Here is a 27,263-nt window from a genome sequence, read left to right as displayed (position 1 = left end):
ACAGGCCCAGCTCTCGCAGCCACCCCTCCTAGGGCAGGTGCTCCAGCCCTCTGATCATCTTCGTAGCCCTACGCTGGMCTCTCTCCAGTAGCTCCATGTCTCTCTTGCACTGGGGAGACCAGAACTGGACACAGCACTCAAGATGAGGCCTCACTAGGGCTGAGTAGAGGGGCAGGATCCCCTCCCTCCACCTGCTGGCAACACTCTTCCTAAGGCACCCCAGGATACCATTAGTCTTCCTGGCCACAAGGGCACATTGCTGGCTCACGGTCAATCTGTCATCCACCAGCACTCCCATGCCTTTCTCCGCAGAGCTGCTTTGCAGCAGGTCAGCCCCCAGCTTGTACTGGTGCCTAGCGTTATTCCTTCCTAGATGCAGGTCTCTGCACTTGCCCTTGTTGAACCTCAGGAGGTCCCTCTCCTCTCAGCTCTCCAGCCTGGCCAGGGCTCTCTGAATGGCAGCACAGCCCTCAGGTGTCAGCCACTCCTCCCAGCTCGATATCATCAGCAAACTTGCTGAGGAGGCACTCTGTCCCTTTGTCCAGGTCATTGATGAAGAAGTTGAACAGGATGGGACCCAGTACTGAGCCCTGGGGGACGCTACTAKCCACAGGCCTCCAACTAGACTCCACACCACTGATGACAACCCTCTGAGCTCTGCCTTTCAGCCAGTTCTCAATCCACCTCAACATGTTCTCACTACTCAGCTCAGAACACAAAGTTACACTGCAACATACTTTAGAAATAGTAGAGAAGCACACGTGGTGAACTCTTACCTCCCCCAGAGAAAAGTAATGCCGTGGAATTTGGGAATCTGGATAAACATTCTCCAGGTACCAGGAGAAAGGCTTGCACTGGAGCTTGCGTCTTAGTCCAAGCCGTGATGATATGTCTCCATAATCAACTTTAGTAACTCCTGTAGAGACAAAGAAGTCGTAGTCAATGTCCACTAGTGAATTGATGATATAAAAAGCAATCAGTATAATACATTGCTTGCATCAAATAGACGTTCTCTAATGAAAAACTCATCTGTACACTAAAAATGCTTTTTCCACTATAGTATCATGCTGTTTATATCATCAAAAAGAATAAGTCAACCACTATCCATAATTTCTTTTTCCAGATAGTTGTTTTAAGACGCAGTATGACTACATCTGTCCTACATATCACAACATCTTACCTTTGTTTCGTGGAACAATTTGAATGCAATCACTTACTAAGTTAACAGAGGAAAAAGGCTGAAACCCATGTAATTACTTCTGCTATTTTATCCCCAATAGAAACTGAGGAGCATATTTATGTAGTGTAACATAGTTTCCTTCTGTGGAGTAAGGAAAATTCCATTTTAACTAAACTCTGAGCCAGGAACCACCTACTGGACTCTTCATCATCCAACTAACTGCATAAAGAAAKAGGCAAAAACACAGGGAACTACTCCTTTAATAACTCAGTATTTGTTCAATATAACTGCAGCATTTTCAGGAAATGTGTTCACCGTTAGGAATGTCATCGTATTTCTGCGGTATTTTTCCCGCCTTTCTTCTCCTTTGCTCTTCATTTATCAAAGTGTACCATTCTTCCTGTATCCTCCCACCCCACTATGGTGGTTGTTCTTTATTTTGCACATTAAGCTGTACAACTCCCATCTGATAATGGGATAAGTAAAGTGTGCATGATCAGTGGATATTTTTTATTAAACAGAATTAAGCACTGTTAATATTCCAATAATATTAATAAGGGTAAAGTTATGTCTAATTTTCAGGTATCACATTCAATTCATACTTTCCATACTACCCTCCAAATAACATAGGCCATAAATAACATACTATCAAGACAAAAAAAGACAACCTCAGCCATACACAAAATTTAAATTTGCTCTGCAGCCCACAAATATACTACACTGGCCACTTGACRTATTCACAAGCCAGAAGCCTTGTACCTGAAGATCTCAAGTCATATACATTTTTTCAGAAATCCCTGCACTTAGACAGTAAGTTACCTCTAAATTTCCTGATCTTTTGCAGCTGAGCTTGAGACATTTCAAAGTTGGCCTACTGTGTTATTAAATCAACCTACCAGCAGATGGTGTATTGCTACTCAATTAGAACAGTCAGATAACCATGTAATTTCAGCTAAATATCTGCAATTATCAATAAAAATGTTAACTATTCTGGAATATTGAAACTGGTACAGATGCTTTTTTTTTTAATTCTAAATTAAAAAAAATGTAGGAAAACCATATCAGGAATGGTATGAAAGCAAAAAAAAGTTTGTTTTTTGAAAAAATTTTGACTAATGTGAATGAACTTAAAAATTCTCTTGGAATGGAACCTTGGCAAACAGTCTGGGCTTTCTAGCCATGAAAAACCTGCCCTGCTWGACCAATACACATGCATGCTCTACACCAAAAACAGCATGCTCTCAAGAAGAGTTAAAAGAAAAAGACAAGGTTGCCTTGCTGAACAAACCACAGCTGAAGCTCTTCATCTATTGGTTAGAAAAATGTAGATGATGGATGAAATGGCTGTCATGCCATCTCTACCCTTAAAACATTCAAAACTCATTCACTGACAATTTGCTACACTGACCTTTGGAAAAACACTGTCAAAACCATCACATTACTGCATAACAGTAAGAATTAAAGGCATAGCAATAAGGAACTGAATGCAAAATGATATTTAAGAGTGCACAACTGTGCTATTTGTTAAAGTAGTTTTAAATACCACCATGTAGAAAGAACAGTGCCAGCTTGTTTTCCCTCCATTATGCTGAAGATGTGCATTATATTCTATTTAACCACTTTTAGTCTGGAAGAACTGAAAGAATCCTCTCTAAAGTCAGGTTTGCACCAAACATACAGRCACAGAGACTACAGTTAGCATGAGGTAACTGAGATGAACTGGTTACCAGAAAAGGCACAGTTCCCTTAAGGGTGTTCTGTAAAAAGGTTGGTTTAGCTTTGTCCCAGCTGAGCAAATTGTTCTATTGAAGAGTCTTACGTATGGTTTCCAAGTGTTTTTGTACTTGTTCTTAAAGGCTCACCTAGAAATCCAGAATTAGCTCAAACCTTCCTGCTAGGAGACAACTACACCAGACTACACAACTAGGTATATCATGAGGAAAGTAATAATCTCTGTTGGTTTTTCCTCCAAATACTTAGTTTTGATTTATATATATATATATATTTTTATATATATATATATATAAAGTTATTATAATATATAATATATATATTTTTTATATATATATATATAATATAATATAAATTTTTATATATATATATATATATATATTAAAAAAAAAAAAGAAAAGAAAAAACAGTATTTAAGCACTACTTGCTTCTGTTGTCTTCCCTGGACCATGCAATAAAATTTTTGCCAATTTTTTGATTGTATTAAAAGCCTGGACCTTCCTGGTGATTTCTTTTGTCCCACAGCTTGCTGTATGCTGTGCAGCCATCACATGCTCTTCTCACAAACATGCTTAAAGATGTATTAAAACAATACAAAAAAAAAGATACCAACATAGCAAAAGACTATATCCAATCATCCAGAAACACCTCCAACACTTTCTTGCACAATGCGAGATTTATTTCAGCACTTGCCAATACTGTCACCAGTCTTGAGAAAGAAATTTAGTATGCAGATTGCTTTGTTTGGTAATGTATAATGATCTTCCCTGTTTAACCAGATCTCTTTGGTATACTTGCATTTTCACAAAAAAGCAAAAAGTAAAGAGTTTTTGACAAGTCTAGACATCTCACCTAAACAGGCATTTCTGCAATTTCGGTATTACAGAACACATGAACATATAGAACATACAGTTAGAAGCTAGTCAACAATGCCATCAGTATTTTCTGAAAAACATACTTACTCTGTTTAAGATATAATTCCGCTCACTGGGAAAGAAAGGACGGGTCTTACAAGTCAATTTCAGAATTAGTAACTCCTCCACACTCCTTTCTATATAAAAATACAAATACCTTAACTACCTATGCATATATAAGATTTCTATCTGTAGAATAAGTATTCATAAGAAGAAAATTAAGCTGAAGAAGACTTAATCTTCCCAGTAGCCATGCTGCAACAGCTCTGTCATCCTCAAAATTTCAAGAGCTGAGGATCTACTTCGCAAGTTCATCATATGGCAAYGTATTTATGCTAAACTGCTTCGAAAAAATAGAAGCATGATGTTTTAATCATGGTTACAAATTACTCAGTCATTTTCACAGTATGAAAAGTGTTTCATCTCAAACTAATCTTCTGTTAAAATCTTAGAACTTGTTTTTATTTAGTATTATGAAACTGAATAAGCAATAATCATTTAAACCTGCTTCAAATAACTACACATCTGCATTTCCAATTAATGCTAATAGGGATACCAGCTGAAGAGAAGAACATATGCAATTGTTAAGTGCATATTTTGAACACAGGCCTATCTATCCTGCAAGACCTAGCATCATGGGCTTAGCCCTTCTCAGTCTTCCCCATCACCAAAAATAAAAACCTTACTCATCTGCAATCTGTACATGCTGAACCTAGAYTTACCATGCTTGGCTAGAGACAAACACATGCAGCAGTTAGAAATCATTTCTACTGATTCAATTTTGAAGAAAACACATCTAAATGTGTCTAGATGGTTCTTGTTTAGGTAATTCTACAATGCTATATTTTCAGGATTTTATCTATTCAGTTATCTTCTACGCAATGAAAGATACCTTCCGAGCCAAACTTTTGTCAGCACTAAAAATAATTTCCAACTCATGATAGCGGCCTTTTAAGATGCCTTCCACTTCGCGACAGTGAAGCAAGAGGTTGCTGACTAGCAACAATGCAAATAGGACAAGGAACAGGAGAGTACATGTAGGAGGGTAAATCCAGACACACATACAGCACAGGGAAACTACATAATCCTAAACACTTATATTGCACCTTTAAATTAAGAATCCCCCCCCCCAAAAAAAAAAAAAAAAAAAAAACTAATAAGCTGTCAGTTTATCATTAACAAGTAGCTGTGGTCAGGTTGAGCTGAGGTAGTTGCAGTAAGCCAACTTAATGGTTTGCTGCTGTTGCCACTGCTGAAAGAGGCAGCTTTCCCCTGCTCAGTTTTACACGCCTGCTGCTCCTTCTGTGCTGACACAGGTGCTAACTTAACCACCAGAAAACCAGCCTACAGGACAAAAAAAAAAAATGCTTACGAGTTTAGCAAGTCAAATTAATTTACATGGATGAACAACCATCATATGAGAGGAGGGGAGCCYCACATGACCAGGCATGAAAAGCAAGGCATTCTCTTTGCAACAAGCTGTTAGGCTGACGACACCACCTCATGTAGCCTCACSACGGATACTTCCGCTCTAGTACTTTTAGATGATAGGACGACACTAGAAATTACAAACTAAGAAGGGCAGGTCTCTGGAACAGGCTGACAGGAACCAAGAATCACACTCAAACRTCCCAAATCCATTTTCTGAATAAAAGGAAATGGTCTGGGAAAGTCATACAAGAAAAAGAACAAATGAAATCAAGTCAAACTGTGCCCTGTTGTAACACATGACCCGCAGAAAAACTACAGTCTAGTGAGGAAAGACTATACCAAGTGTCATTACTGTCACAGAGAATAGCTGCTGCATGCACTGAGACAGTTTTGACTTGGGCTGAGGAGCAGTTGCAATGTGCTCCTGTCCACCCCCCATCTGTACCTATCCTATTCTAAGCAGAAAGATGGCTTCTAAAATGCATGAAAGCTTAGCAACAAACAAGCAACAATTCCTGCTAGGCTGTACTTAAAGTAAAAAAGGATTACAGGCTTATTTTAGAAGAGCCTTCCATTTAACTACATTATATCAATAGTAGAAAGTCTCTCAAATTCATACTATTCAAACGTAACTTCCCTCTGCTCCCCAGACAACACAGATTACATGGAGCGGGAAAACTAACCAGGAATTTCAGGCTTGGTTTCCCGGATCAATCCCTTTGTGATTCACTATCTTAGAAGAGMAGAAGAGAATTAATAGAGAAGGGGAAACAAATCTGTTGTTAGCTAGGCTCAGTGATGCCTATCAGTAACACTACCTCTTCCAACACCCAGTTTTCTCATCCATGTGAGACACCCAGCTTCTCACCTAACTAACAAGAAAAAAATGTGGGTGCACAGAGAATYGCCCAATTTCCCTGCTTATCTGCACCCAAGCTTGCAAACCAGCATCAGCTCAAAAATTCTCACCTCTGTCTTTGCAAGAGGTTGTGTGACACACTGTCACAGTAATACTGAAAATACACACTGTGTTGGCAATTAGAGCTTTGCAGGCTGTATACTGTAGTCTGTCAGAGGGTCACTACACCAACATTCTGCAAGTACTAAGTATTTTCATTTTTATCTTAGTGAAGAAACCAGAGTATGGCTAAATGAGTCAGCGTGGCAGAGCTTGAACAAGTTACCTAAAACAATTGTGGGCCCCAAAAGACTCACTGAAATTCACAGTGATGTACTTGTTGTCTACAAGCGAATCAGAGATCTGCATTACTTGGGTAAGCAAGTGTGGTACCAAGGAGGTACCAAAACAGCAATGGTAAGGGGATTTTGAACTTCCCATTGACGGGTCCCAAGATGGTAACCCTTCCTACTTAATAGCTACTGGTTCTTACAACTCGCGCATCAGAGAGAAGCAGGGAGAGAGGGAGAGAGAGGGGAAGGGAAAAATAAAAAGGGGGAAAGGGAAAGAAAATATGAGTAGCACTGATAGCATCAGTATAATTTGTAAGTTCATTCTCTGAAACAAATATTATTTCATCGCTAACTAAATGAACCACAGTACTAACTATTTTTCAAAGTTCCAGCCACCAAACCAATGTCAAAGTAACCCAATTTATTCAGATACTACAGACTCTATGATTCTTGACACTCTTGGAAAATCTAGTATCAGTATCAATGCAGTGTCAGTATGGATGTAAGTATACAAATAAGATGTGTGTCTGTCAGCAGGTACAGATGCTCTAAGAGGACCATSGCAAGAATGCATCTCTACCTACATATAATTAAGGCTATTAGCATACAAAAAAATTTTCTTTGAAAAGAAAGAGAATATATAGTGTAATTACAGATAATTGCTGTAGTTACTTTTACCATTTTAAAACTTCTATCCTATTCTAATCAAAATTGTCTTGCATTCCTTTCTTCTAACAGGAGAATTCTGTTAGAAACAGTCCACAATATTGCAAAGCTATGAAAAAAGCCCTATCAGAACAACCATTTTACGAAGTTAGAACAGTGTAACTGCTTTTGTAGCTTATGGTCTCCACATGAAATAAAAGACCTACAAAGACCATATGTAATGTAAAACAAAAAAACAAAACAAGCAAAAAGAACTCAAAAAACACACTTACACACTCTTCACTAATTTTGGCTTGTTTTAAAAACTTAACTTATTTTTATGGCTAGATGTTCCCAGCTACTTAGTACATTTAAAAATCTGATTTGAAATGGACACATAAAAACAAGCATAACGAAGGATATAATTRCACCTTTTTATACAATTTGTATAATATATCTGAATTCACAATGCTTCATTAATARAAAGAGATGGCAGTAAGCATAAGACATTAGCTTCTGACTTCACCTAAAAGGGTTTGATTAGTACCAAGAATTTTTCTATTAAGAAAATCCTACACTGTCTTACTTGAGTAGTTCATWCTGTTGAGGAAAAAAGCATAGAGCAATGTGGTCACTTGTTCTTACAAGTGTTTTTAAAACCTATAATGAAAAATTTTTTGACACTGCTCAAATTCACATTGCCTTTATTACAGTTTTTAAATTTCAATATTAATCTGTGTTTAATAAGCAAGTCACAGAAAAATATTTCTTTCCAAGATATCTATTTGAAAAAGTAGATGTGGCATATAAAACTAATATTTAAAGTTCAGTGTCTCTAAATTAATCTCTCAAGTATTTAGACAGGATGTCTGTAGCTCCCTAACTCCTTAAAAAAAAATGTGCATAAATGGTAGTGTAAACTAATAATTCAGTATTTACCTGGCTTCCTCTCTTGTCCGACTGGGCCTTTTCAGAACATTTGAGTTAACAGGAAATTTGCTCTCATTTTAAATCCTCTTGCTTTATTAACGTCCATTTTAAGAAACATAAGCGCAAGCTCTGCTAAGCTCCAAGATGCTCATTTTTGCCACCCCTGCTACAGAGTTTCATTTAAATCACTTCTGATCTATTCAATTTTGAATGCCTGCAACACAGCACCCAGAGGCCAAACTCCAGCACATTATGAGATGCATTTGGATAGCTAGTTTTCTGAACTACAGTTGAGCTCTTTGATGATCCACTTAGTTTTAACTCTCCTGCATAGGAAGCTCATTCACTAATCATGTGTTAAAAAGGGGAAAACAACAAAACAAAAAACTCAAAGCTCACTTTTTTTTCCGTGCATCTTAGGTGAATTTTCTTTTACTTACAAACATCAAAACAATAACATTTCTACTTAAATATTGATGTTTTTTCCTAGCAGAACTTGAATTATTAATTCTTAATAGATATTTCTAATAGCTAAAGACCTACTCACCTGGAGAAATGATGTAAAAAAAGTTTTTGAATTCATCCATCCAGACTTCTGCAAGCCGTCTGTTATTTTTATTGATTATCTGCCCTGTACCTCCTGGAAAAGTGTATGGCGTTGCTTTTCTGAACACATGCCCAACATGTGAACAAGTTACAATTTCCAAAGTTCCACCACACTGCCAAATCTGAAAGTGATAAAACAATTATTACATAGGTTCAAGTGCTATCTTTGTTATTGTATCTTTCTTCAAGTTAAATAAACAACATTTGTTAAGGCCTAGCACAAATATATACTGCACAGAAGAGAAAAGAAAGTCTATTTCCTGCTCAACAGATAAAGATGCTTGCAAACCAGAGCTAAGGTAGTAMGACAGTACGTCAGGCCTCATAGCAATGATGTATCAACAAGAGACTACTGCAGAGCCCTGGGAGAGCTGACAGTGAAAGAAGGGGAAAGGCTCACATAAATCACAAGGAAACTACGGGTAGTAATCTGTCTGCAAGGCTACTCTTAATAGATTCTTCATCTGAAAAAATATGCATTTCCCAAGTACGTTTCTTAAAATATTTTCACTTTTTTTTTCTGAACATCTAAAAATGTCAGATTCAGAAACTTGAACTACTTTAAAAGTATCCACCTATATAGTTTGAGCCAGAAAGTAAAGCAAAAGGCAGTAGGACTACTTGGTAGAAACTGAAGGAGTGTGAACAGTGTTGGTTAGGTACACATCCAAATAAAAAACGTGCAATCAYTAAGTTGGAAACCCTCTCTTCTGGCTGTTTTGCAACTGAGCTACTCACATAAAAGCCTAAATATACACTGATGATGTAATCCTCCTTTTATGCTCCCCAACTAGCTTTTCAAATCAAACTCCTTCAGAGAAGCTTAGTCATTAAAAAAAAGTATTTATTTATTCAGGATGGATATTCCAATCTTTTTGTCTCAAGGCTCTGTCAAGTGTTCAAACACTTCTTCACTGACAGATGCAGTTGTTTCACATGTCCATTGGAGGACCATCACATGAAATGAACAGCTGAGTGGAGAGGAACCCATCGCAGTCATCAAACTCTTGTTGTGAGAACTTAATTTGCACTGTCATGAGCAGTAAAACACTGAACAGAGAAGAATTTTTACTTACCCTGAAGGAAATTTCTAAGTTTTCTCCACCCCAAATATCCATTCCAGCATCGTATGTTCCAATCTCCTGAAAGTAATCTCTGTCTATTGAAAAAAGACCTCCTGCCATTGTAGGTGTCCTAAAAAAAAAAAAAAAAAAAAAAAAAAAAAAAAAGACTTCTGTCTCCAGTACTGGAGTACTGGTAAGTCACATAGAGAAACCAATTTCTTGCAGAAAAAATTCCAACATGCCATGAAGTGGCCTACACCTGCTTTCATTGTTATGCTTCATATAAGAAAATTCCATAATTGGGTTACACCCAGAGCTTCTTCACCATTTCCCTATTGGTAGCAGGGAAAAAAAATAAAGTTGAAAACTGTTAGTTTCTCCTAAATTTACTTAAGTCTCTCAAAATTCCATTTTTTTTAGTAGCTAAATAAAGTACACATTAGGCTGATGATATCAATTTGTACTTCAAGTAAATAAAAGATTTGTACTTCTAACATAAGTGGCTTTTTATCGTCAGTCATTTTCTAGGAACACATCAGGCTTTTTCTGAATGACATGTTAAATAAGCTAGGTCATAACTTGTAACTAAAATTTTCTGTGGCTTTCCCCCCCTGAAAAAGGAACTAAGCTTAAAAAAAAAAAAAAAAGAATAAAAAATAAATAAAAATTGCCATCTCATGAGAAGCCCCTTTGATTTCTTTTATTCCCATAAAGAAAAAGGGGGGGCCCATACCCTCACCTTTACAATAAGAAAATCACAGAATCATAGAATTGGTAAGGTTGGAAGGGACCTCTGGAGATCATCTAGTCCAACCTGCAAACAAGTAGCCCATACAGGGATCGAACCCACAACCTTGGCATTATTAGCACCAYGTTCTAATCAACAGAGCTAAACCTAATCCCTAAACAGGTAGCCCATACACTGCCCACTTTTCAGAACAGTAAGGCTGGAAAATGTAAAACGTAAATATAAATTATTTGTGTGTAATACTTTGTTTCTCATCATCTTTGCCATAACATCTACATGACATGCTAGTATAAATTCACCTCCCATCTATGCACCTTAAACATGTGAAGTTTATATGGGTACATACACACACACACAGACATACACAAATATATATCCCTCTATGGATATCTAGATATATGCAAACAACTGGTTACATCCCTTCAAAATATCAGTTACTTCCCTACAATAAAAACTAATAATAAAATATATTTTATAAATATAACAATAAATATAAAATATATAAATATGTAAAATAAAAATAATGTGAGCTTCAACTAAAACTTGTGCAGTCTAAAAACTAGTTAGCTAGTAATTAGCATAAAATTAAAAATACTCCTAAACCGATTGCTTCCTTTACTCCTACTGAAATTTCCCAACAAGCCATCTGTGTAAAAAGAAAAAAAAAAATTCACTGTTCCTTCAAACAGACCAAAACGATGATATGACACAACTCATTAATTACTTGTATACAATATTAACCTAGAGAAYATATGACTAAACATCAGTCAAACATTTCAATCAATCTGTCATTTCTCATTACCTAACAGGAAGGGTTCGATCTCCTTTCCGTCGATCCATCTCTCTCTGAGGAACAGGRTACCAACGAAAATTCAACTTCCAGTTGAATCCACCATAGGTCATATCAGAACCTGCCATATATTCAAAGGTGTCATCGCTAATTACATCAATGATGGGACACACTACTGTTCTCCTAGAGAGAGGGAAGTATCAAAACCTATTAGTTAAAAGTGTCAGGAAAAGTGTCAGATGTTTGCTTCAGTTTATTTTTAACATACACAGAATTTATATTTTAAGATTACTGTGTTTAACAATACAGTACTCAAAAGATGATTACCATGAAATATGTGCAAGTTTTGTCTTGCTAGTTAGAATTAATCCATCTAAATGAAAATGTGCATTTCTGACCCAATTTTGTCAATACTATTGTTATTTTTAACTTATTTTTAAATATTTGCATTTTATTACCAGTATTATCTAGAATTTCCTGCAGACTGAAAAACTGATCAGAGCTTTCTCAATGCTACACAGCAATTGTATGGAACACAGGAGACGTTTGGGTTTCTAGTTACATGGTCAGAAAATCTTACATGTTTTGGAGTGAAAATTCAGTTGTTTGCTCTGAGGAAGTATTCTGATATACCATCAGGACTAAGCAGAGATGATTGCTGTTAATGAAGTATAACTACTATATAAAAGTCTACAAAAAGAGGCTTCCTTGTCCATTGTCCTGACATTTTTAAGACAYAGTCAGAAATATAAATTCTAATAATCTAAGAAACACTTAGATAACAAGTGTTCTCAACCAGGCTTCCTCACATGGAAAGCCATGTAAAAGGATTTCAGGGTTGCAACTAAATTTGAAGGATCTAATGAGCAAAAAATCAGAACAATAACCTACATATGACAGTCTCACAAAAATGTGTATTGATGATAACTTGAAGGTTAGTATGAYGTCTTAACACAGACCTGAACAAAAATAGTTTATTACTTGCAGCTTTTTCATGATGCAATGCTACCTTTTRTAATGATAAATTTTAGAAGTGACTTATATCAACAACCATAAGACCAAAACCAAGCTCTCTATCACCCTATTTAAATCAATGTCTCGTCTGTTTCTGTTTACTAACAGAACAGTGTGCAACTGCAGAATTACTACTCAGATGTATGAATGTTTTATAACACAGACCAGTTCTCTCACTTCTGCTTTTTATTCTCAGAACAATTTCCATCAAACTGTCGTGGATATATGCTATATGCTACTCACTGTGATTCCAGGAACCATTCTAACTTTGGCAAACGTATCCCAGAAGATCATGCCATACCACAGAATTCTACTCATTCCCATGTAATCCACAACTCAAATATGTTATGGAATAAAGGAATCACAATGAGAACCTAAAACCAGTAGATCTGACCATTCTTGCCTAATGTTGGTTTTATGGGAGATCAGAGTTTCACTTCTTTCTTAAGAATATCTTCCCAGGTTCATGGAGGAGTGGTTCAGGCTGTGGATAGAAGAGCTCAAATTCCACTGCTCTCTCAACTCCATCCGTGCTGAGACATCCTGTTATTTAATATATTATCACATACACCCTAAATTAAGYTTCAATTTTAACCAAATTTTACTTTTTAAAAGCTGTGCTGAATTATTATCTTAGCATAACACTGATAGCATAGTACTAATTCAATCCCTGRAAAGGCAGACAAATACTTGCTTGTAGGTTATATGGTAATATTTAGAACATTTCTTACTAACCTACAAACAGCAGCATAGACCAATAGACRGAAAAATTACCTGTCAGCTTTGATCCTTGCCAGCAGAGGTTCAAGCCAGCCTACTGTACATTCACAATGAGCATCTAAGAAGGTGATGACCTGGCCTTTAGAAGCAGCAGCCCCCTTTAATCTGGCTCTAATCAATCCAGAACGCTGTTCCATTCGAATCACATGAACAGGGACTTTTAATTTTTTCACATAATTCTCCAGCGGTCTCTTCAAGAAGTCTGCAAGCAATGATCAATCCACAGAAACCATCAATTATATAAAATTGCTTTTTTTGATGTTGCAACTTGAAATAGGAGTCACTTCCTTGCCTCTTTTCTATCCTTTTCCTACTTTTTGACCTAGTTCTCTACTGCTTACTCATCATCTCATAAGCAGCCCATCCATATCTACATGTGTTTCACTTGGTAGGGCAAGTTCCTCCTCCTCCTCTTCATTATTGGAAACGTGAAAAAAAAAAAAAGAAAAGAAAAGAAAAGAAAAGAAAAACAGAGCACTTTGTAGAACACTTATGCAGAAATCAGACAGGATAGACAAATTTTTATTATGGGGTAGATATGCCTTTTACTCTTACTTACAAAAACCTATGCTCAAATTTCCTTGTGCATACTCTTATCTTCCAAGAAAATAGAAAAAATGAGCTGCCTAGCATTCATAATGAATCATTTCCTACAGTATTGTATCTTGCAGATAATTTCTTTGCAAGCAAAGTTTAAAACACAACCAAATCCAATTTTCACTTATGCTTTCTTTAGAAGCTTTTTTTTTAATTCATCACCTAAAAACTTTTAACTAATTCATCACCTAAAAACAAAAATAAAGGTAAAATCAGCTATACATAAGCGATTATCTGAATCACGAAAGAATCAGCTTATTTGAGAAACATTACTCAAAATGCCAGAGCCTTAACTGACTTCCAYTTGCCTAGGGACATAAAATTACCTGTATTACAAATAGCTGGCAAATTAACAAGTTTCCCATTGCTGGGCACAGTCTTTGTCATTATGAAAAATTAACTTCTGTTAGAGCATATCAAAGGAAGACAAACAATAGAGGGAGAATGCAGTCGACAGCCACAGAAACAAAGCCACCTGCAATAAGCTATAGATTTCAAACCTGTAATAATAAAAGCCAAATATGTTTTTCTTTTACTTTTTTTTTTTTATATATAAACACAGATACAGAATATATTAGTTGATATATCAAAAGCTCATGAGAGTTTTACTACAACAGTGCAAGGTCTCTAGGAAGATTCACTGTAAGGCAGTACCTCATGGAAGAGTAAGTGTGTTGCTGGAGGGAAGGGAAAAAAAAAAAAAACCCAACATGCCATGAACTCTTTAGTGGCTGTACTGCAAATCCCAAGAGGCAGAGCTGACCTAAGGGTGATTACCATTCTCTACCATTGTTCTGGTTGAATGAGTTCTAATTTCCCCCTCATTTTTTTTTATACATTGTTGGATAGTCACTAAAATCCACAGAAATTAATTCTGACATATCTTGAAAGCTGAACTGTGCTAAGGGCCTAAAAGCTTGATTTATCTTGAATAGATATTTGTCTCAGAGAAACTCAAAGCAAGTTAATTTTTAATGTACATACTAACCGGGATTCAGTAAATAYATGTTTAGTAAGACAAACCACCTCATTTGTACATCTCAAAATTCTGCAGGCCTTCTGGGGATGAGTACAGAACAGATCATTTGGCAGACCGAATCGGTGGCCAATATAATCTCTTCTCTTTACAGAGTAGCCTTAGAAAGTTACTAACTTAAAAGAACTAGTGTTTCCAGCTTTAATCTCTATGGCTTTCACAACATACACAAAGAGACCATAGCATTAAACCACCCCTTGCTCTGCTACCTACCTCTTGATCTAGGCAACTAGTCAAACAAATCAACAGGTTGGGCTGCATATTTCATGTGTAGTACTGAAAATCTTTTAAAGTGGTTCTAACTACTTAGAGATGAATGAATGTAATGAATGTCTTGTGCCTTGAAGGAACAACTCTATTAAACAGAAGAATGGGAAAATTCTGCCAGGWAGAAGCGAGAAAGACTCCAACAACATAGCTGTGGCCAGCCAAGAACSACCACTAAAATAGTTTGTTTTAGATACATGACAGAGAAGCATGTTCCATGCATCGTATATCAGAAACTTAAGACCTATCTAAAATTCTTTGTAAAATAAAAGGATTTCAAATTTCAACTTATCTTTAAGTACCTAGAAAAGATATCTTGTGGTTGCAAGGGGCAGGAATCAAGGAGCCATGTGAAGTGTTTCAGCACTGGAGGGAACAGAGTTAAGAACTGTCCTCCTCCCACATTTAACTATATCCATAAAAATATTCTTCCAAACTACCACCTTGTTCAAAATAGTTCCATTAACTTCAGAAGGGAGTATTTCCAGGAACAGTGTGCCAGCTATTCAGTAATTGAGCCTTTAAAATATTACTAAATTTCGGCAAAATAAGAAAAAAAATAAAGGTGAGGCTCGATGCCTCCTCCTTTCTGTTCCTACAAGAACATTGAAAATAACTTAGGCATCAAGACTTCTCGTGCTCCTCTGCTATTCAGCAGTTAGTGTTAAATGCTCACGTGTAAGCGGTGTATTTTCCATCCAAAGCACTGACTCTTACAGCAACATATAGTCACCGTTCTTYACAAAGGGCTCAAGCAGCAAGAAGCTGCAACTGCAGTTCTGGATCTGGATCCCACTAGTCACCCAGCCAGGAACTGACAGTAGTTTCCTGGGAAGGTGAGATTTGCTCTTCTCTTCAGAAGAGATTTGAATAGTCTTTTAACATGTTTAATGCGCTTCAGTCTGCTTGAATTAAGCTTTAAAGATTATCTTCTATACAAACTTGTTTGTTGTGTTTATACTAAATCCTRTATTAAACATTCAAAAGTTTATGCAATTGTGTAGTCAGTTGTTTAAGAGTGAACCTGGGATGACAGCGAAGTTCCTGAGTAAATTTTTGGCATAGCCTCATGCATTTCTAACATCAGAGTGAGGTTTTGGTAATAYTTTTAAAAAATTTTTACTTGGGAGAATAGTACTTCATTTATGCTCAGAGACATAATTTTGGTTCCAATTAACTCTTTCTGCTGGATATTCCTTTTTAAAACACTTTTCCATATCAAAACAGTGCCTTATTTTAGTTAGCAGCATGGACAGYTTGAAAAGTAGTTTCTGTGGCTGTACCAGAAATCAGAAAGCCAAGATAACATGAACAGCAAATACATTCAGTTAAAGTCAAACAAGTGTACAAACTGAAAAAAAAAAAACTGAACAATTCCACTACTGAGTTGCATTTAAATACATACTCTATGAATATAAATAAAATATTAAAATTCAAACAATATTTTTATTATGCTACAATAAGATACAAATTTACCGCATATAATCATGCAAATACAATATTTCTTAAAAATGAAAGAAATATGAAGTTTTATGACATATTTGCAGAAATGTAAGTTTGATGCATTGCTTTGAAATGCATCTGTATAACTAACTTCTGTGAGTACATTTTTACCCTGATTCAATCTGCCTAGACTTGGCCATTCGTTACTGACCTAGTTTTAAGTGCTGATTGTTTCTGGTTTTTTTCTGTTAACTTTTTTGCAAAATAGCTAAAGATCAATACTTAAAAACAACAAAAAAAATGCAATTCTGATTACTAACTAGAGAAGCAAACATTACAGATGCGTCTTCTTTCTCCAAAGCTTTCTTTCCCATGTAAAAACTGTGTGATATTATGCAAATTTGTTTTACTAAAAGCATGACGCTGGCAGGTACAAAGTGTGCTTCAYGCAGACTGACTGCTTACTTTATTCCAATTAAAATGACTCTGATGCTAGAATTCAAAATACACTATTCAGGCTGAACATTTTCTTTTTCTGGAAAGTGTTTGCTGTTTYAGTTCAATACAAACAGAATACTCAAGTAGCATATGCTAAAGCCTTTATATTTTCAGGCATCAGACCTTCAGTTTTGATTAATGTAAAAACATTTCTGCTGAAAACTTAACGTGCTGTTGCAAAAAACTTCCAGTAACTGTTGAGAATAGCCACAAATAAAACAAAAATAATATTTAACATCTTCAAAATGAAATGATGCTTGGGTGTTCTGAAATCAAGATCACAGATTTAAAAACTAAATGTAGAAAGCTTCAATAACGAAATTCTGAAATGCTAGTGTCTTCAGCCTAGAAAGAAGTTACCTTGTTTTTTTCCATGTAACTCAAACTAGAAACAMTAAGAAAGTCACACACATTTTCCATTTGGTTTATAATTCCACTTCATAATGAAGATATGGTTAATGCGATGATAAAACTGACTTTTTTTTTTAAACAAAGAATATCAAAGAGACAGAAAAAAGAATGACATTGAAGAGACAAGTAATTTTATGTCTACATCATTCCACTACTCGATCGCTCTTTATTTCTAATTTACAGTGAGAGTTGATCTGTCACATTTTTTTCGCATTAATTTGAATTACTGTCAAAGATTGTTCAAACAGATGAAACAKTACATTTTCACTAGGAAAATGAAGTTTATTGTAAATTTGTGCAAAAGGTAACCAAACCAAAGGTACTTTCTATGTTTCATTAGGGAAGCACCTACCTTTATAGTAACTTAATATAAGCACATAGAAYCTAAATATTAGCATCTGCATTAAAAAGAGGATTTTTTTCCCCCCCAGGAACAGCTCCAGAAGAGATGAACAGTTCCACAAGCAATAGAACTAAAGAAATCTTGAATTTTTATAAAGGTTGATCAACCACAAAAAAAAAAAAAAAAAAAAAAACACTGAGGGGAGCACTCAAAAATTCCCCACAAGTGAAAACACATGTAATTTGATCTTGTACTTTTCCAAAGGCCAAAGTTAACCACACCTTTCAACTAATCTGGAGCACATTCACGCAGTAGCCTTCCCTTGGGTTTATGCATTCCTCCTCTTCCAGAGTGTTACAGTCCCCTATCTCTTTTCATTGAATYGCGCTGAATTTGGTTAAAGGATTTAAAGTTAGTATCACTTGCGAGAGAAAGGAAAGGCACACAGACCTGCATGAGTACAAGCATTATTCTACTTAGGAAAGTGGGTTGGTCAGAGCTCAGATAGCTGATACACTGTTTCTTTACTCTGCTCAGCTACTCCACAACTAGCTTTACTATAGAGCTACAGGACTTTTGAATAGATCAAGCAATATGCTAAARCATATGCAACCTGAAGAAGAAACTTGTACTTTCCACCACATCAAATATGAAGAGCAAGAGTGGACTCCCAAAGTGCTTCAGCTACACATTATCAAAACTCCTGTTGACATTTGTAACTGGTGCACCCTAATGCTACTTAGACCATATGATCCTAAACCCAGAGTCACTTTTCATTCATAAATCTCAGCYGTTTGGACAAGAGTCACCCATGTTGCTCTGATGCTGAAATTAACAGAAGGAAGAGAACACAGGCTTTGCAGCATCTATGTTAGAAAGCTCAAGCTGATGCGTCAGCAGGATGCGTGTTAAAGCCTTTGGCTACTAAAGCATGCGAATTTCTGCTGATACAGATGCATCATGCTGATAAAGCCTACAACCGGCAGTTGCCAAGACTTTTATCAAGTGGCATCTAATAACTAGTACTACTGGAAAACTTTCAATATATTATGACATTTAAGATTAAAACCACACATAAAACATAGCCCTCATTCCCATATACATATGGGAACCGAACCGAACCCTGCCCCCCTCACCACCAAAAAACAGATATACTTTATAAACCTACACTACTTGGGAAGATTAATCAAGGCACAAACTAAATACCTACTAATAAAAATATCATCTACTGTCTAGAATATTATTTTTACTATATTCTAAAAACAGTTTTATTTAAATTCTAGTCCATTTTATTTTGAAGAAATTGGCTTCAAGTTTTTTCCATTAATTTCATTGCACATGAAAAGTTTCAGTATCTAGCATGTAATTTTCTTCTGGGGTACTAATTAAATTACTAATTAAATCACTAATTAAAAAGCAGAATCTCTTACAGCTCAAATTGAATTTCAACTTCCTACAAGCTGAATAATCAAAATTAATCCTTCTGAGCTCCATGTTTGACAGTAGTAGAGGCAGTAAGGTAGGAGCATTTTTGGTTTTATTTAGGCATAAAGTTGCCTTTGCTTTGTTTATCAGGTGATTCAAGTTTTAAATGCCCTCAAGCTTCAGGAATGCATTAAAATGCCAAATGCAAAACATGAAAGCAGGAACAGCACRAACTCACTAAAGAAGTCAAAAACACAGGCTCCGCACTGTCAACAGAAAAGCTGATAGATAAGCCTTCACTAGTTTCCAGTGCAGAATGATCCACCTGAGTTTCAATATGGACGTTGCTCACTATCCCCCCCACTCCCTTTTCTTTTTTCTCCTGCAAATACTGTTTCTTTTTCCAAGCTAAAGCTAAAATCCATAGAAAGTCAGTTTAAATTTTTGGAGTAAAAARAGCAGCAAGCTAAAGTATCTGCGAGACTTCCACATTATCATTACCTCTTTCACTGGCATCATCTACGAGTACAATTTCTTCCAGCATGTGTCGTGGTGACCGGTTTATCACACTATGAACAGTTCGCAAAAGTGTGCTCCAGGCCTCATTGTGAAAAACAATGACAACACTTGTTGTGGGAAGGTTGTCTAGATACACCTTTGTTTTACACCTGTAAACCAAAAAAAGGCAAATATTTTACAGATCAGGCCTTCAGTTAGAACTGCAATGTCAAAGTGCACTTTTTAAGACTCAAAACTACATTGTAACATTTGTGATATATYAATTGTATGCAAAGTAGGCAAACACTTCAGACTTATACTGTCACATAACAAACATCCTTACGTTTTTGTATACATCCATGTATTCCATCTTATCACTAAGAAATAACCAATACTAGAAATGAAAGACATATCCATAAGGTTAACATACACACACAATAACAGAGTATTTCTGCTATCTGTTTCATGAGGAGCATCACAATCAAGTGTACTAATCTGAGTCCTTAATTTGGATCTACATAGAATCAGTAAGATATGGAGATATCATCTAGTCCAACTTCCCTGCTCAGCAGGTCACCTAGAGCATGTTAGACAGGGTTGCAGGCAGGCRRGCCTTGAAGATCTCCAGAGAAGGAGACTCCACAACCTCYCTGGGCAACCTGGTCCAGTGCTCCGTCACTCTCAGAGTCAAGAAATTCCCTCTCACGTTCAGGCAGAACTTCCTGTGGTTCAGTTTTTGCCCATTGCCTCTTGTCCTGTCACATGGGACAACTGAAAAGAGTTTGTCCCCTCAGAGGTAAAAGGGGAAACTCTAGACTCCAGTGGGGGAGGAGGAGAGGATTCAGAGATGCAAAAGGTGAGAAATGGATAACTTTCAAAGAAACAGAAATGTAAGTAAGTATATAATAAATAAAATAATTCATCGCTAAGAGGAAAACAGTTCAAGACAGTCACGTTTGGAGAAAGTAAAGACTACATGCGTGCTATCAGTAATACTGGTAAATCAAGTATATTTGATATTGTATTGGGTTTATATTGCACAAAGGGTCTCTTTCACATCTTATACATGTTGGAGGTGATATAAAAATGTGTGCATGTGTGTAGCATGTGTGTATGTATAGCTTTATTTTTTCTTCCACATTCCATAGTTCACATGCAAGACCACAGGTTTAGTTCACCAAGTAGTATACCCAGGACATTTATGTAAAATAATAATAATAATAATATACACACTCCAGATATCCCTTTGATAACCAACATTTAAAACTCCCTACCACACCACATTGAAACAAGTAATATTTTCAGCATCTTTTAGAAAAAAATTAGTACATTGTTCTAAAGTACTCTAGCAATTCTGAAAATAGGATTCTGCTCTAAAAACCGACAATGAAAAATCTCTGTTCTTTGCACAGATCTGTTCTTTCAGCATATTCAAAATCACATGTGGAAGCTTGCATAAAATTTGATGGCACCAAAACCTTTAGGGATCAAAACTAACAGAAATATGCAGTTCTCATAAACAAGAAAAACATTTAAAAAAGAAAAAGAAACATTCAATGGAGCTTCATTCCAACAGAAAAGCTTTTATCAGATCTCAGATCACTGAATCAATTCACTATAATGTAATCTGATCTACATACTATTAAAATATGCTAACAAGATGAGTAGTCAAGACTGTCACCTTAATAGCAGTGGCCCAGTATAAGGGCCTGAGAAGTACATATCTTTCACCTTACACATATAAAAAGAATACTGAAGGAACAACCTGCCAGTACAGGATCATGACATTAACAGATATTTGCACCCTGTTTTCCTTTAAAAAAGCAGGTAACCCCATGAACACAAGCCAAAGCTGGGCTATCCACTCCTTGACTATAAGTGGATATACTCCAGTATATTTACTGGAGTACTTGGTTAGCCAGAATAAGTATAATATTTACTAGAGTACTTGGTTAGTTGCTCTCACTTATGAGTGACAGCAGCTCATATAATATAGAGGCATTTCAACTTGAAGGTAGTGACAAAAGTCCAAGGTGCACCCAAATCCCAGAAAGGATCAATGAAGAGTAGATATTATTTAACGAATGTCATGAAGAGCTTCTATGGAATCCTATTTTACTTTTGAGATTTGAAATAGTGACATCTTTGAAGGATGAGGCACAATCTGTCTTCAATATTATACTTACCTAGAATTAAGAACAAATTTAACTATCCACCAGAGAAGTGATTGTCACCAGATCTTTGGGGAAAACAGTCACATATCTCTGTTTTCTGATTYAATTCATTTATAAAGAAAATATCTTATAAATTGTGGTATTTCACAAGATTATTTCTGTGGTATCACTTAGAAATGAAGCACTTTCAACCAAAATACTATGAATTTCAGATAAAAATTTTAGTATTTAAGGAAAAGAATTTTTCCCCTATTTCTTCATTTGTTCAGTCAATTTCATTATTTTAAACTGAAATGAATTCTCAAATATTTTTTTCTTTTGCAACATCACTGCTTTTTAGACCAAAATAAGCATCCGATTGTGGACCTTCTGTGATAGTAGTAATACCAATCTACTGATTCTTCCTGTTTTATTTTGACAGGATACTCATAGGAAAGAGAACTCTAAATTAGCTGGCCTTCATTTAGAGTAATAGGAACGTCTCTTTTGACAGGAATCTCTTCCTGGAGGTGCCTGAGGATCCAGCACTGTAATTCAAAATCTTTCATGCCTAACGTTGTCTAGTTCGGTTTCAGAGAGGATTTAGAACACTTCTGGGGTAATATTTAAGAGTGACGAGAAAACTGCCTTGTTTACAAGTATTTAGAAGGCTATCATAAGTAGCAATGCAATGGCATTTCCTAACACAACTGGCATGTCTTTTGAATGCTAATCTTAATAAAATGTTTGGTGTGAAGTTATTCCAGAAAGATTTGTTAATGCAGGCAGGATAAAGGAAAGAATAAGTGCTGCATATCCTTTCACCTGTCTCCCTATATATTATTTTCATATGTATTTGAATAACCTTTGTGAACATATAAAAGATTTTAATTTTGAAGATATTGGCAGATACTCCCTTTCCGCTTACTGCTGCAGGAACATAAAACAGAAGAAATGAAACAAAACAGTTGACACCTGTGATTAGAGCATTGGCCTGCTACGTAAACCTTATTTTTACACTTACCAATTAACATTTAAATTAAGAGTCCTTTTTGTCTTTCACTTGAAAATAAATTACTCTAGAAAAGGATTATTATGGAATTTAATATACAGCATTAGTTTCAACTGCTGGTTATGCAACACTAATAGCATAACTGAACCATCAAAGGTATGACACATCCTCAGTAGGAATTAAGAGAGATTTGAATTTCTATTCACTACTAATACATTATGTTCCTTTTATTGGATCATACCTCAAATTTTCAGACTGACTGCATAACATTAGGAATGCATACCAACTCTAGTAATTTAATGAAAACTCCAAACAGTGGCTGAGAATGTGTACATCACATGAAATGCAATCTCCTTTCTTTAATCTGTGGCAGTTACCACGCAAAATGCTGGCTAATGCAACTCCATATACTATTTAGATTGTGCAAACTCCTAAAAGATATTAGGCATTTTAAATGCAGTCAGGGACTTAGTGCCCTATTACCTAAAGGCACAGAAAAAAAGTGGGCCARATTGTTAAAATGGGATCAAGACAAAAAGTCTGATTAATCATGTTTCCTCAAGTACACATCCCAGTGTTCAAAATAGTAACATTCTTTATACCAAGCCTCTTTCTGCTACACTGAAATACTCAACTTCAGCTGCACTAGGGAGGAGTACAAGGCTATTATTTTATTTCTCGCTTTCATATAATTGGGAAAATATAATGGAAATTACCCAAGAATTTTAATATACCATCAAAAAAAAAAAAAGATTTGAGGAAAATTTTAAGTTTACAGGTTATGCTCTACAAGAGAGCCACAGGGCACTAATGGACATGGTTCAGCTCCTGACCTCTATAAGATGCTCCCAGAACACCCATTCTTCATAGAATTCCACAATTTGCAATTCATAGAATCATAGAATCAGTAAGTTTGGAAGGGACCTCTGGAGATCATCTAGTCCAACCTCCCTGCTCAGCAGAGTCACCTAGAGCATGTGCCACATAATCAGAATGCTTTGGGCAGATATTGCAGATAACCACATGGTTACGCCTAATTGGCCCTCTGGCTCCAGAGTATGAGGTGGTGCAACAAGTCCATATCATTCATCATAAAATCACATAATCATAGAATTGCTAAGGTTGGAAGGGACCTCTGGAGATCATCTAGTCCAACCCTCAAATGAGTGGYCCATACAGGGATCGAACCCACGACCTTCGTATTATTAGCACCACGCTCTAACCAACTGAGTCAACTTGAATTCAGATTTTAAGGATTAAATGTAAAAGGAGGATGGATATAAACATATATGTATAAAACATTTTCTAAAGAGGAACAATGATAACAAGATAAGTAAAAGCTGTCCCTAACACCCTGTAGCCTGATTTCACAGTTCAATGTATAATGGAAGGACAAAAGCAAMTGCCAGTTGTGTTATACTTACCTGTTTATCACAACTTTTTGCAAAGATGTTGACTCCTATAWAGAAACTCTACAGATTTTAGGATAGGGGGTGTTTATAAACAAATCTCTAGGAAAACTTTATTCAATGGATTGGAGTTGGCCAACTGGTAACAATCTGATGCCATTTCAAATACAACTAAAGAGCATCTGACAAACCCGATGTCCTTTTTCTTCCTCTTTCACCTCCAAGTACAAATAGTTTAGAAGGGTGATTATGAAAATAATTTAGAAGAGACATTGAGTAAGGCAATTCTGTCCAAATAAACTGGTAAGTTGTCAAACCTCAGACTTTGTATGTTGTGTTGGCATAATCTTGAGAGAAGATAAATCATATCAATTAAAACAAAATTCTCATTGTACTTGACCCTTTGGCTAAAGACTAAGGGTCATCATAAACTAGAGCCTACAATTCAAGCTCCTACTTAATGACTAGAAGTAATGGCCAACAAGGGCACTTCTGTTCAAAAACACAAAATAAAAATAAAACTGTAGTTTCAGTGATACTGCTTCCAAAAGGTCGTAAAATTCATTTAATTCCCATTTAATGGGTGCTAAGAAAACTTTAGTATACAAAATCTATCTTTTGTTAGTGTTCTATCCACTCATTCCATAAATAAGTAGCTACAAATAAACAGAGAAAAACATGGGTGCTCTATGTCCATTTCTGTGGACAACAAGATAAAAACAAAACAAAGAATAACAGAGCAAATTCTCTTCAATTAGATGCAAGAATTATTGTTCAGAATAGACCTTAAGAAAGGCAGGTTTTCCAAGTTATCCAAGTAGTGTTCATGATGCTATCAAAGTACAATGAAGACAGAAGTATGCCACTGTTACTGCCTCTGCCACTAAAGCYTGGTGCGGAATCCAGAATGCCTAATGCCACTAGTGGCAGGACTCGAGCCATCACAACTTACAGAAGCTTTTTCTTCTCTAGAGCCTTGGAGCATTAGCTATGCCTGTGCCTTCATGTTAATTGAAGGATCTGGAGTGGAGCACTAGATAGACACAAATTTCACATACAAATGCTAGTAAAGAAATAGTTCATGCCTCTAAAACACAGTAAGGTAAGTATTAAAGCATCTAGACAATAGATTCACAAGTGCACTCCAGGCAGATAAAACAGATTTTACAATCCTCTTCAGCAGAGACAGGTATGCTCATTATACTGCACAGGAAATCCACTGAGGTAGTGGGAAGTAACAGCAGCATGTCCATTTTGCGATTTCTGTATCACCAACACTGTTTACTCTCAACCCTGCTTCACATCTGGCAGAACTGGAATCCTCTCTTTTCCCTCATGCCAACAGAGGAATGAAAAAACCGTTCTTCCACACTGCAGGGACAGAAGAAATCTGAGGAGATCTTACAAGATGCTTCATTTGAATTCCTTGGAAGTTGAAATTCTGACACCTGCGCTGCTCTGCTCATTGCCTGACTCAGAACGCAGCAAGACCAACACATCCTAATCATCCATCTCCAAAGTGCACAAATGCCAGGAACTCAAACACTGCCAGTCACTATCCTATCTTCTTCAGCTTACTGTTGAGACTTCTACATATACTTCAAAGATTCCCTCAGAAATAACTGCACAGTCATCTTATTACAGGATAATGCTCAACATTTTATCAATACATTGAAATAAACTACATTCAATACCTTTTATTTAACATTCAGTTTAATTTAGAAATTATCCCTAATATCCAAGTTTGAGTGTTACATGCAATACTGTCATACCTTAAAAGCCAAATATTTAAAATGAAGTTAGCACTGATCTATCTTCACATCTTTCAAACACATGTTAAAGCATTTCTTAAAGTAATGCAGTAAAGTGGGATTTAATATCTTGATAGGTCTTGCATACCTCTGTTTCATAGGCTAAAGACCTGCAGACCAAAAAAGGCTACAGGCAGAAGCTGTCTTGTAGGAAACCAATTACATACTACCATAATGCCTATGCAGTGAGAAACAATAAGAAAAAGTTTCTTCATTGAGATAGAACAGTAAAACAGTTTTTGTAGCTTTTCTTTTCTAGGAAGATGTGATATTTCTAGTCTGCATTAGAAACAGATCCTAAATTTCTAAACTTTATAGCACACATCTCTACCTCTCCCTTGGCTGCCAACAGGTTACTCTCCATAGATGAGTGGAAAGAAGACAAGTAACACCAGAGTAGTTTTTTTTTTTTTTTTTTTAATGGAATTGTCAAAATGGAGCCACTTGAGCTTATCTGAACAAAACAAAAACAAACAAACAAACTAGTGGACTTCGACACTAGCTGAGCCATGATCTGCTACATCTGAGATGAGTTTTATGCCCAGATTCCACCAGCTTTTCACAAGAAAAAAAAGCATGACCACTGAAATGATTTCAAATGGCACAAAAACATTAACATCAGCAAAAGCTGTGTGTAACTTTTGTTTCTCAGCACAGCACATATAACCCAGAGCATTCTGATAAAGGACAATGCAAGCAAAAGCATCTGCTGTGCACCATGCAGCTCAGCTGGGCAACCTCATTAGAGCTCAGACCACAGCTGATACACACAGTGCAATATTGCAGAGTTGATGGGATTTTGGAAGCAGTACTATGGTAACTATTTTTCCATCTTTTATTTGTCTTACAATTTAGTCCAATCTTTTGATCTTGTAGGCTATAGATAAGTTATAGATAAAAGTTACAGTTATAAATAAATCACATYCCAGAACTTGCAATTATTCTTTTGTCAAATTTAAAAGTCTTACTGAAAATCATGTTAGAATTAAAGTTGTGAGGAAATACTACATAGCACCTATAACAAAGCTGATTAACACTAGTGATTCAATATAAATAGCATAATTAAAATACAGTGGAGTCTGAGAAGTAAGTATCAGTATCCTAAGATTTGAAAATGCACATTTATTTTCTACTGAGGTTACCAAAGTTAACACAAGATTGCTAGAGAAAAACTATCTTAACTCCTGTCAGGAAACCTCAGGCTTTAACTAATGATATCTGGTGAATCGTGCTGCAGTGCCATAAAATGTCAGCACTCAGCTGTTTACCTGTCCATTTTCCAAAAGTTACGGCCTGCAGTAAAGCTAAAGGAAGGTAATAAAGCTGAGGCACAGCT

At 36.1% G+C, this 27,263-nt stretch overlaps 1 protein-coding gene across 1 annotated transcript in view; it reads right to left on the bottom strand.

Moving 5' to 3' along the window:
• Window positions 1-27,263, bottom strand: part of GALNT1 (polypeptide N-acetylgalactosaminyltransferase 1) — a 65,554-nt gene that overhangs the window by 6,375 nt on the left and 31,916 nt on the right. The window contains exons 4-9 of the mRNA XM_085310711.1: window positions 19,546-19,712; window positions 13,019-13,226; window positions 11,243-11,413; window positions 9,705-9,822; window positions 8,570-8,750; window positions 777-916 (exon numbers count right to left, since the gene is read on the bottom strand). Coding sequence (XP_085166837.1) covers window positions 777-916; window positions 8,570-8,750; window positions 9,705-9,822; window positions 11,243-11,413; window positions 13,019-13,226; window positions 19,546-19,712 — 985 coding nt within the window. The remainder of the gene's footprint in view (window positions 1-776; window positions 917-8,569; window positions 8,751-9,704; window positions 9,823-11,242; window positions 11,414-13,018; window positions 13,227-19,545; window positions 19,713-27,263) is intronic.

Source organism: Rhea americana, unplaced genomic scaffold (assembly GCF_003343005.1).
Source record: "Rhea americana isolate MKP2758 unplaced genomic scaffold, rheAme1 scaffold_324, whole genome shotgun sequence".
Taxonomy (NCBI): Eukaryota; Metazoa; Chordata; class Aves; order Rheiformes; family Rheidae; genus Rhea; species Rhea americana.
Note: the sequence above shows the minus strand (reverse complement) of the source record. Positions and strands in the feature narration are given on the sequence as shown.